Source organism: Electrophorus electricus, chromosome 11 (assembly GCF_013358815.1).
Source record: "Electrophorus electricus isolate fEleEle1 chromosome 11, fEleEle1.pri, whole genome shotgun sequence".
Taxonomy (NCBI): Eukaryota; Metazoa; Chordata; class Actinopteri; order Gymnotiformes; family Gymnotidae; genus Electrophorus; species Electrophorus electricus.
Window position 1 is genome coordinate 13419241 of NC_049545.1, and position 12529 is coordinate 13431769.

General features: G+C 40.1%; 1 protein-coding gene across 2 annotated transcripts; it reads right to left on the reverse strand.

The window, feature by feature from the left end:
- Positions 1–1116: 1116 nt before the first annotated feature.
- phf10 (PHD finger protein 10) lies at positions 1117–9527 on the reverse strand. Of its 2 annotated transcripts, none has more exons than XM_027002586.2 (12): positions 9432–9527; positions 8896–9002; positions 8652–8782; positions 8349–8432; positions 7960–8102; positions 6376–6525; positions 6174–6283; positions 5696–5849; positions 5438–5581; positions 2475–2583; positions 1592–1780; positions 1117–1446 (listed from the first exon to the last, which is right to left on the reverse strand). In XM_027002586.2, exons 1-12 carry the CDS (start codon positions 9498–9500, stop codon positions 1361–1363), a joined length of 1476 nt encoding a protein of 491 aa, XP_026858387.1. In that variant the 5' UTR covers positions 9501–9527; the 3' UTR covers positions 1117–1360. The 2 variants fall into 2 exon arrangements, with proteins under 2 accessions (XP_026858387.1, XP_026858389.1); XM_027002588.2 differs by lacking the exon at positions 9432–9527 and adding an exon at positions 9148–9205.
- Positions 9528–12529: the final 3002 nt, after the last annotated feature.

Sequence of the window (12529 nt, forward strand, 5' to 3'; positions counted from 1 at the left end):
ATATCTACCAGTGCCAAAGCAACCTGAAAACACTGTTCCAACAGTATATGCATCTAGTTTGCTAGACTCTAAAGGCTGCTTCATGTTTATAACGTTAACAATTAAAGTTTATACAACACTGACAGAAATATGTCCTGAAACTGTCAAAATAATACATTAGTTCTTTTGGAGCCAATTTGCACCCATATATCCAATTTAAAAAAACAAAACCTTTATCTCAACTCCAACAGGACTGATCTATAATACCTAAAAGGTCTGCAGGCCTAGCCAAAACGATATTGTAGTTCAGATTCCATTTAGAAACATGCAAAGAACTGAGTACATGTTGCAAGCAACAGGAGGTGAATCCAGGCTTGCTGAGAAGCAGCAAAACTAAGAGCCACAATTAGAGAAAAGTGTTTGTCCCCATCTAGTGGACACTCATCAGAAACACATGATATCATCCAAAAAAAAAACAATAACAAAAAAAAAACCCAACAGAAAATATAGTCGTGTTTGAGATAGCCGCTATATTTTATTCATTACATATGTTTAATTGTGCAAAGGTGAGTGACAAAATATTTTTCAAAGGCAGCCTTTCAGAAGCAAACTGCTGGTACTCTCAACTTACAAACAAAAAAGTGACAGGTGTGCGCAGACGTCACCCTTGACTTGGCCCAGACGTATAACGTCTGCTGAACAGAGCCCATAAGCTTTTCTTGTGGACAACTGGTGTGGTTATCATAGAGCACGCATGACTATAAGGAAAAAAAATTACAGTTTCTTTTATTCTCTGGATTCTTCTCACCCACCACATGGCCTGTGCTGCATGACCTCATGAGACAGCAACATACCTCTAAAATGCTCAGGGAGCTGAACAGTGTGACTGACTACTGAATGAGGGGAGATCTATGTGAACTAAACAAGACAATTTAAAGACAAGCCCTCGTTACAATTCTTCACTGTTATCTTCGACCCTTTAATTTATACATTTACAGGTACTTACCATAACAGCATCATAAGCACATTTGGCTATGGATATATTTTTTATTTTTATTATAATTATCTTTTGCATTTTTATGTTGTTAAACTGTTGCATCTCCCTTTTTTCCGACTACCAAAACAAATATACTGAGATTTAAAAGGAGAATCTGCCATTTTGCACTTTATTGTACAAATTGTAAAAATGTAAAAACAGTCATCATAGGCCATAGCTTAATAGCTGTATAAAACAAAAACAAAACTAGAGAGAGAAAACAAAACACACACACACAGATATACCCACAAACTACATGATGGGATTACTGGTCTCTCAGTCAAATGAAGAAAAAAAAAAAAAGTGTGTTAAAAAAGTGCAGCTGACCATCATCTCCATTTATAGTCACTTCAATTTTTTAGGTGTTTTTGCTGTTCCTTTTTTCTTAGGCGAGAAGAAATCCTTGTTGCAGCAATCACATACCCAACACCCTGCAAAAATGACAACATCGCAATTAACGTTAGGCGATCGCCGCGACAACCACCACCACCAACAGGACACACTGCTACTTCTGCAGCAAAACCCTTAGAGCTTAACGAAAGCTTTGTGGAGGTGAAGATGGAGGGAGAGGCTTACCCAGGGGAATAGAGTCCATGCCCACGCAGAAGGTGTGGAAGCCACGGTCGCACTTGTCACAGAACATCATTTCCTCCTCGTGGTGGGGCTGCTCGCACACGGTGCATGTCTTGCACTCCATGCACTGCCACGGGTAGGTCTTTATCAGCGCCATCAGCTCAGTGCTCATATCCAAGCACGACGGGTGACCTGCACGCAGACAGACGGGCATCCTAGCAACACGGACGACGCTCTCAGGTCTGCATAAATGAGCACAGCTAATAGGGTGAGCTATAAAGCAAAGATGCTATGGACTATTTTCAGTGACCGCTAGGTATAACAGATACCAAGCAAACACAAAGTCATGATGTCTTCTTTGTTAGTAAAGTCATCCATGATAGAAACTGCCAGCTGTAATGTCTATTTATGTTTAGAAATAAGAATTCACTTAAATGTTTAGGAGTAATGTTCACAGACAGTAGGGTTGTCAGTCATGCAGCTGAATGCCAAAGCTAAATTAAAATGGTTAACGTTGTATTTATGTCTGTAATATGGCTATTGGCAAAAGTGAAAATCTGTCACTAAAGCCAAGTTATTCATATTTCTATTTTACTATGAAACTTGCAGTTGCCAAAGCTTTTTGTCAGAGAGACATAAATCGCAAAAGTTTTCCACGAAAACCATGTAAGAAAAGGTTTTTTTCAATTAAAATCACAGGCATTAATTGTGAACATACAGGCAAATTCCTGCTGACAAGAAGCACCACCTTCAGCTGAACTTTTGTAAAATACCAAGATGTGTTTTTTCAGCTATAACCACCACCAGTAGAACATCTGCTGGACAACTTCACATATGGAACGGAAAAATCTTCAGTTTTAGAAACAGTCTGGAGATGTTTACTTACCACTGTTCTGACACTGGGAGCAGTGGATGAGTGCCTCTGGTTTGCCCTTCTTGTTGGACTCCTTACCCTTCTGGCATATGCCACATATAGCATTGGGAATGACCTTAGGCTGCAAGGGCAGAGCAATGCTATAAAAGCCATGGCAACCAAAAGGTCCTACAATTCCCATAAGGCTCTGTGCTCATGGGTCACACAAACTAGGATATTTCAAACTGAACTGCGATATTTTTAATCAAAATCAATAGGTCTAAACAATGGCATGATCTGAAAACAACAATTACAACATAAAAAGGTTTGGGTTGGCATAAACAGAGTTTTAGAGCACTTTGCTAGCAGATCAGTATTTGAGATGAAAGACTGCAGGATTAAGAAATCCTGAAAAGATTCACTTATGATGATGTTTTTTTATCTCCACTTTAATATTTTAAGTTTTGCATTATGATTGATTTTAATAAAGTATGAAAACACATTTCTTAAGTTTTCCCCCCAAAATGTGAGCTATTAAACCAAATCAGAATAATTTAACACATGAATCAACATCACTTTAACAATGAGTTGTCTTCGCAAAGTTCATAAGATTAGTGGGGAAAAACATGATTAAGTGTACCAGAAAAAAAAAGGTTTTCATATTCTAAGCTTTAAGAGCACGACATGAAACACACTCTTCATGACAACAGGCTGTATACCTTCACTCAGTACTTACACCATAGAAAAAAACCTCTGCAATCTAATTTCTTTGAAACCTTTTTATTCAAATGCGTGACCGTGATATTTGCTCTAAGTACTAACATGTCAAAAGGCTCTACTATAAAAACTGCTTGAAAAAGCAGTGGTGGCATTTTAAGAAATGAAAAGCATACTGAAAAAGGAGGCCGAGCTGCAGGTCAGACAAATGTTAGTAAAGCCCAGTTACGTCAACGACAGGATATAAGCCTTCATTTTGTCCCAGTAACAGGAGATCTAACTAAATTAATATCATCATTACAGTTGCATTTAAAAATGGAGAAAACAAAATATCTGCAAAGAACACTATAGTTACACTATAGTAACACATAACAGAGCACAAGAAATTGCATAAGGGGTAAAAATATGTCAAACATCCTATACAGGAAAAGGACCAACAGAAGCTGTACCTACTATGTTATAAACAAAACCAGTTAAGCAGTCTAGGTAACAGTTTCATTTTTTTTCAATGACTAAATGCTAAAATGCAAATATTTCTTCCACTAAGCTAGCCTAAATATTCAAGAGGAACATAAAACTAAATTCTCCAAACGCAAAAGAAACCTCAGTGCTCTTAGAGCAAGCTGCAGTGTTTGAGGCTTAGTATCCCAAAGATTGGGACTGAAAAGTTCAGGATCACACCCACCTTTACAGGAGGGGAGAACGTGTAGAAATGTGGTAGGGGAAAATAAACAAGCTGCATTTTGGTAGATTTATTTAATAGCTAAAGTGAGGTACTAAATCATCTAGAGGACAGGAAAAATAAACACACCTTCCAACACATTTTCAAGTATAGTTCTTTAAACTAGGGCTTCTTACTAGAGGTAGGTATGGCAAAGTAATGGATACAATAAAAGCGATTCCTATGCTGTGCAAAAAACAAAAAAACAAAAAACAACCCTGGTCTGGATTTGGAAAAACACAGGCCTCTACACGCTTTGCAAATAAAACATGTCTACGCATTCCAAACACAGCCAGAGACATCCTTGTTGAGGCATGGAGCTATAAAAATAAAACGGCTGATTTCTGATTATTACTGCGACGGGTAATGAGCGATATAAAAGAGAGAGGCTCTTTTTGTTAAAGGTTTAAAGGAAACAGTGTTGAGGTCCCCTTTCTCGAAATAGTGTTTTCCTACATCAATATTGTTTGTGAAGGTATACCTTTTGTTGATCCATCAAAGTGCTTTGTGAAGAAGAGTAATACAAAGAATTTAAAACAGAGGCAACAAGTATGAACTGCCAAAACTGCCCTAAATCTAAAATCACTGGCATCCAGCTTAACAAACGTGTTTCATATCAAAGAATAGTTTGGTAACACTTGAATGATAGAGAAACCTAAATTTTTAAAGGTGAATTCCACTGAAAAAAATAATTTTACATTAATTATTAGTTGTTTGTAACCAATACTCTGGAAACTAAAGATGTGCTTCTACCTGTTGCATTTCCATATGTACATTTAGTTCCTGGTTTTGACTCACAAGTCTTATCCAAACACATTATACACCGAATTGTAAATTCTGAAAACTGACCACATTGGTCATTCTGAGCCAAAAATCAGGAAATAATAATTCTTTCCCTAAAATGCAGCATTTTCTCAGAATATCAGAGACAAATCAACAGACTCAAATTGAACAAAATTATTTTTGGATGGAAATCCCCTTTAAAAGGCAACAATGTTCAAATACATAACTTACTTTCAACAGTTTTATATTTTAGATTTATAGATGATAAGGATAAACCCTCGGAAATTAGCAGCCAAACATGTCTGCACACTTTTTACTAAACTGACAGGCAGGTAGTCAAGAGGTATTTTAAAAACACTAAGTAATGTTCATATAATAGGGGAGGGGGGGGGGGGGGGGGGGGGGGGGGGGGGGGGGGGGGAAGAAAAAAAAAAAAAAAAAAGTGTGCAACCCAGCAAGAGACTTAAAATAACGGCAGGGCCGGACAAAATATTATTGCTTCAAAAGTCTGTGCTGAAAAGGGGAATTCTCAAAGGGCTCAGAGGGACTGAACAAACAAGTACGACGTTCAGAAAAGAAAAGAAAGTTCTGCTGACGAGGGCCATCCCAACAGAGAGCTGCACCCTCCGGATGTACGTGCACGTATGCGTGTGTATTGTAGACGTTTAGGTCAGGTGAAAAGAAGATTTTTCTGTTGAAAATGTTACAAATACCGAGAGGGCAAAGGAAAAAAAACAAAACAAAAAAAAACATATCAGGGGCTTTTGTCTTCTACCTTGTACCCAGGGACAGATTTGTGTTGGAAGGAGCGAGGGGTGGCATCTTTGCTCTGGGTGCCTAGCCGGTCCTTGCTCTTGCCTTTGGAGTGGATACCGCTGTCCTGGCTGTCTCCATCCGATGTGTTCCCAGATGAGCTGTCCTGTTAAGGAAAAGGAAAGCGACAACTGTCAGTTCATCACAGAGAGGATGCATGCCTGAGGCTGGTGCAATACCGCCAGCAAAAGCAGGCAAGCAGCCAGGAGCGCAGACTTACGGAGGAGCCTTTGGTTTTCCTTCCGTCTGCTCCCTTGTTCTCTTCGCCATCGTCCGAGTCTCCATCGCTGTCCAGGGCTGGCAGCTCAGGGTCCAGTGGGGGCTCGTACAGAGCCGTGTTCAGGGGCAGATAGCGCAGCTCGTTTGGGGAATACCTGCCAGAATGAAGAACCAATAGTGGGAGGGGGGGGGGGCACATTGATAGGCCTGCATGAGCTCAACTGGCCTTTAAGGTTAAAAAAATGGGTTAAACTCTCTGGTGCAATAGTTTTAATCAAACCTGTATCTACACCTTCTTACCACAGACGATCATTTGAACGTGAGGTAAACAGTTAAGCGGCACTAGTTAAGAGCTCTCGCAGAAATATAGACTTAGAGTCTACACTGCCAGTAATGGATGCCATGGATGGCATTGCTCTGATCATGTTTAAGCATTCATTAAGGAGGTTTTGAATCTTTAATCCACTAAATAAACATGCCTTTTGTAGTATTCCTGGAACTGTCCGGGGATGAGGGCCACAGGATATGGCCCTGTCTTGGTCCTTTCTTGTGGGAGAACTTTGTATTTCCCTTGAGGTACCTGAATTATCTGCAGGCAAAAACAAGAAGGAAAGGTTACAAAAGGTAAAGTTAAGAAAATGTAAAAGAGCAATTCTCCCATCTTCATAATCAGAGCCTTACATGTGTTTGAAGATCAAAATAGGCTCTTCTTTCCTCCATACGCTCTCTGTTGAAATTACTGTTGAATTCAGCTGCCTTTTTAGCAGCCTTTTTGATATACTCTGGCACTTTGCTAGCTTCAACCTTCTGAGGATTTTGCTGCTGCATTTGCTAGTGTGAAAAGAAAGAAATTTGAAAATCTATCAACACATGATGCAGAGCTATGTTGTATAATCTATTACCATAATCTATTAATTATACACTGCCTGGCCCAAAAAAAAAAAAAGGTCACCACCTGGATTTAACTAAGGAAATAGGTAAGAGCCTCCCATTGGATAGTTACTGCATGGGTGATTATTTTTCAGCTGGCAACAAGTTATTTAACCCTAACTGATGCAGTGAGTAACTTCTCATTTGTTGAAAGACACATCAAAAGACACATCCTGTGGTCATGGAAAAGATGTTGATCTGTTTCAGAAGGGTCAAATTATTGGCATGCATCAAGCAGAAAAAACATCTAAGGAGATTGCTGAAACTACTAAAATCGGGTTAAGAACTATCCAACGCATTATTAAAAAGTGGAAGGACAGTGGGGAAACATCATCTTCGAGGAAGGAATGTGGTCGGACAAAAATGTTGAATGATCGTGATCAGCGATCACTTGTGTGGTGAAATCAAATCGTAGAAAAACAACAGTAGAAGTCAGGAATATGTTTAATAGTGAAAGTAAGAGCATTTCCACACACACAATGCGAAGGGAACTCAAAGGATTGGGACTAAACAGCTGGGTAGCCTTAAGAAAATCACTTGTCAGTGAGGCTAACTGGCAAAAACGGCTTCGATTTGCTAGGGAGCATAAAGATTGGACTCTGGAAGAAGGTCTGATGAATCCAGATTTACCCTGTTCCACTGTGATGGGTGCATCAGGGTAAGAAGAGAGGCAGCTGAAGTGATGCACCCATCATGCCTAGTGCCTACTGTACAAGCCTGTGGGGGATCTGGGGTTGCTGCAGTTGGTCAGGTCTAGGTTCAGCAACGTTATGTGCCCAAAGAATGAGGTCAGCTGACTACCTGAATATACTGAACAACCAGGTTATTCCATTAATGGATTTTTTCTTCCCTAATGGAACAGGCATATTCCAAGATGACAACGCCAGGATTCATCGGGCTCAAATTGTGAAAGAGTGGTTCAGGGAGCATGAGACGTCATTTTCACACATGGATTGGCCACCACAGAGTCCAGACCTGAACCTCATTGAGAATCTTTGGGATGTGCTGCAGAAGACTTTGTAGTGGTCCAAAGCTCTCATCATCAATACAAGATCTTGGGGGAAACATTAATGCAACTCTGGACAGAAATAAATGTTGTGACATTGCAGAAGCTTGTGGAAACAATGCCACAGCAAATGTGTGCTGTAATCAAAGCTACAGGCGGTCCAACGAAATATTAGTGTGTGTGACCTTTTTTTTGGCCAGGCAATGCAGTATATTAACTAAAATTAACATGTCATATTCCTATTTTTCCATATTACCCACTGAATTTATTCTTACTAATACTTATTTGACATACATTACATTTCACACGACAAAGAATGTGTTACTTACAGCACTCAGAGTGCTTACTGAATACTCCTTAGTGATTCTTTGGCGCTCCCGCTCTTGTAAGATAACTGAGTACTCCGCATGTTTGGCTGGGTACTCCTTAATCATCAAATCAATTACCTCATCACTGCGCAAAGCAGTAAGCCCTAGAACAGATGAATAAAGGAAACTGTGAGATGCAGGCACTAGACATTAGGCCAGTTCTACACCATTTACTAGGACTTGGATTAGAAAATTGTACTTGAAATCACTTTTGTACATTACCTGATTAAACAGTAACTACTGCCTAAACAGTGCTTTTATACCAAGTCATTCGTGAACCCTAGACAGTGAAACCAAAATGTTTTTGAAGTAGGATAAACAGAGAAATAGACTGGTTAGCTAAAACTCACCTAAAGTACATTGTGTCTCTGTGATTACATTTTGCTCTCTCAAGTAAAGTTTTTCTTTGTGAGATAAGTCTCTTCTTTCCAAATCTAGAAAAGAAAAAAGGTGAGGTACCCTGCAAGCTGAAACAATCCAGCCCCTACAGTTTCAGAAGAGTATCAAATAAGTCCCATAAGAAACATTCAACCAATCTAAGAAAAAGATTCACATAATTCAAAGAGTGTAGGAGAACCTCTCCATATAATCTCAGCCATTGAATAGGACAGAACAGGACTGTGCACAAATGGTCAAAAAGGTTTCAGCAGTACCTGGATATTTTCTCTTGAATGAGGTGACTCCTAAATACTCGCTAACTTGCTCCTGTAACATATAGTATTCTCCTGTATCATCTGGGGGCCATTTGTACTCTGTCAGGTTTTCAGCAGGGAAATATGTTGGTCTGTAAGAAGACATGAAAATATAATGCACCCTTAATTAAAATCTACAGCTGGTCACCAAGTTGGGTCGTGGTGTCATAAAGCATAGCGTGGCGAGGCAGGGTAAAAACAGTACCCAAGTTCGTGGCTTGAAGTATCACAACTCCTCGAGCTGTCACCGGAACCCATTCTACGTCTCTTGGGTGCCTGGCTGCTGTCGCTAGAATTCTCTTCAGTGTCATCCTAAGAGAATATGGACGAGAGTCAGTCCACAGTTCTCTTTTACTTCGCAAAGGGGAGTAAAATACAAATATAAAGCTATGTAAAACTTGCAACTGTTTTTACACACGGTGTTGCTATTGCATTATGACAGAAGCAAGTCACTTACTGTTGACAATATCGACATATCTCAGCCATTCTTAGCACATTTTAATCTTGAACCACACTTTTCCACTGCGCAACACAGATAAATAGCTAAGTTGAATTTTAGGTATATAAGATAGCTATCCTAGCTAACCGCTAGCTACACTATACAACTAGCCAGCTAGCATACATACAATGAAGATTTGCTTGCTTATCTGGACATATCCACTAAATCGATCAAAGCTTTTCTTATACCATAATGTTAAGGGCTGGCTCTACGGCAAAATCAACCAGTGCATTCGCACCTACCCTTAAAGAGTGTGTTCCAGGTGTTGCAGGATTGCTATCACATTGCCTCGGAGACAGTACAGTAGCCATTTTAATTTTAACGCACCATGACCTGCACTAATTACAGTCCGACTGGAAACTGGGATCACAGTAAGAGTTCCTACAATTTGTATAGCATTCACTGGCCAAATAATTTTAAATGCGATTGGTGCAAATAAATGACACGAATTATAATAAGATTCATATTGTGGATGGTTTGATTAATATTATATAAAATTTGTAATTCGTAAACACAACCAGGGCTCATGGACATGTGTACGCTATTTTTTGGCCACTGATAAGATCATCTCTTCTTTTCTGTGCTGCTTGGAGTGCTTGAAATAGTATGACAAGTGTCCAGCACCTTTTTTGTCAAATTTAGTATCTGGGTTCATATAAATAAAATATGCTAGATTATAGCATTTTTGCAGAATCATGATTTTTTCCCCCACTTTTCTTGGTGGGGGTAGCAGGTGGAGAAGATCACCTCAAAATTCTCTTTGTACTGCACCAAAAATATATCTCCTTCTATGGGACATTCAGACAACCCCAAGCCCACCTGGAGATATAATCCCTCATTCCTTCCTCTGGGACAATGCAGGATCTTACCAAGAGGCATCCTTATGAGATGCTCGAATCCTCAACTAGAATACTACTCTACTCTGAGGCCTTCCCAAATTGACGAGCTTCACACTTCATCCCAGAGTCAGCAACCCTGTGGAGAAACCTTATTTCTGTTGCTTATTTCTTGTTCATTCAGGCACATCCTATATCTTATGACCTTTGTTAAAGATGGGGAAGTAGGTTGAATGCTTCATAGAGAGTTTCATCCTAGAACTAAGCTCCTGCTTCCCTACCACAGACTAATTCAGAGGTCACAACACTGCTGCCACCAGCCTGATGCCTCAGACTCGTGCTCCCTTTTTCCATTACTCATATATAAAATTCTGAGATAGTTAATAATAGATAATTGGCAAGATTTCTATACTCACATAAAGGGGGCATTCTGTTCTTTTCTTAAAGAGTACCATGACTTCGGACTTGAAGGTGCTGATTTTCATCCCAGTTACTTCACATTTGGCCGCAAAGCACTCCAAGTACATGTTGAAGTATTACATCAAAGGCTGCTAAGAGGATAACATCATCTGCAAATAACAGACATGCTCAGTACTTGACACCACTCTAGCCTCAGCTGTGACTTGATATTCTGTCCATGGAAACCACAAACAGGAGTGGAGACATGATTTACCCTTGTTGGAGCCCAACACCCACAGTGAATGACTTTGACTTAAAATCAGAAATGCAGACACAGCACTTACTGCTGCAACCCATTTACTCTGTTGTCCTGCATCACCTCATGTAATTTATGCTGAGGTAAATTGTCATATGTCTCAAATGTAGATTGGATTAGCATTCTCCCATGATTCCTCACAAAGCCATGCCAGAGAAAAGATCTGGTCCACTGTTCCACGGCCAAGGTGGAAACTGCATTTTTCCTTCTGTATCCTAGGTTCATCTATCGGGCAGATTCTTCAATTTAGTACACCACCACTGACTTTTCCTGGGAGGCTGAGGAGTGTAAGGAGCACACTTTTTGGTACCTTTTTTAAACAATTAAAACCACCACTCCAGCTTGCCAGTCCTAGGAGTAAGCTCTTGCTTTGCAACCACAGTCCAATTCCGGTCATTATTCCCATTTCCACAACCCTGACCCTGTCGAGAGACTTCAGGATATCTGGTTGAATCTCCTCCACTCCTGCTTCCCAGCCACCACACAGCTTTTTGACTACCATGGTGACTTCATCTAGCTATCAGTTTCAGGCACTGTATGAGGTCATGTCCACCAGACTGAGGAATTCCTTAAAGTGCTACTTGCACTGATCAACATTACTTCAGTGGACGTTAACACATCTCCACCACTGCTCAGAACGGCTTGGGTGATCTTGCATCTTCCTCTCCTTAGACATCAAACAGTTTTCCAGAACAACTTTGTTCCAACCAAACGTATTTCTCCATGGCCTCTTCAAACTTCTCATAAAACTGAGATTTCACCTCAGCAGCTACATTAGCTGCAGGCCTTCTGACAATCTGATACCTCCTAACTGAACAAGAGATCTCTTAGAGAGCATTACTTGCAAGGCCCCCTTCAACTTGATTGGTTTTCTCATTGCTGATGTCCACTACCTTGGTCAAAGATTGCTGACATGAGAGGCACCATCAACCTTCCAATCACAACTGAGGGCCAACTGAAGTCCACTCAAACTTAATGGCCTGTTCCTCACTCAGCATTTGATAGAGGTCCTGTTGTAGGTGGAACTTAAAATCATGTCTCACAGTCCACTAGACATCCACTAGACCACCCTGAAGGCTCTCCTGGGCTTACCAGGTCTATCTGGCTAAAACCTTTTTTGGTGAAACCAGCTGAGTCATTGTCCTTTGCCAAGGTCTAGCCTGGCTGAAAACATCTAGCCTATGTCTGCCCCTGGCATTGAAACAAACACCCACCCTTCCTCTTGCAGGTGGTGAACCCAAATGATGGATCCACATCACTTTTTCAGGCTGATACTGATGGGGTTATATGGCTAGCCTGGCCCCCAAGTTCTTGCCTGCAGACATCTCACACAGGACTCTCCAGGAGTGTGGGGGTCTGTTGAATTGCTCTTTGATTGACTTTGTCTGTTCAACAAGGATGACCCCACTGGAAGTACTTAACTTCTGATGACATAGCCTTGAGGTTCACTGAAGCATGCCACCCCTTCACCATGACAGAACTGTAATCCTCAAAGGGTTTTTTGCAGGGTAAAGATAGCACTCACTCATTCAAACTAAAAAAGTCAAAGTATACTATGGAAGTATGCAATTTTAGACATGACCTTCAATATTTGTTCAACAGTAGACTATGGCTAGACTCAGGCTAAAGCAATCAAAGGTAAATGATCAGGAGAGGAGGTTCATCCAATTATTTTTTGATTGACAGGTAAATGAACTATTATGAAATACACATTATGAAATAAATATGAAATTAAAATAAATAAAAAAGGAAACTAACTAAAAAGCAATTTTGAAATGTTCTGTATGCA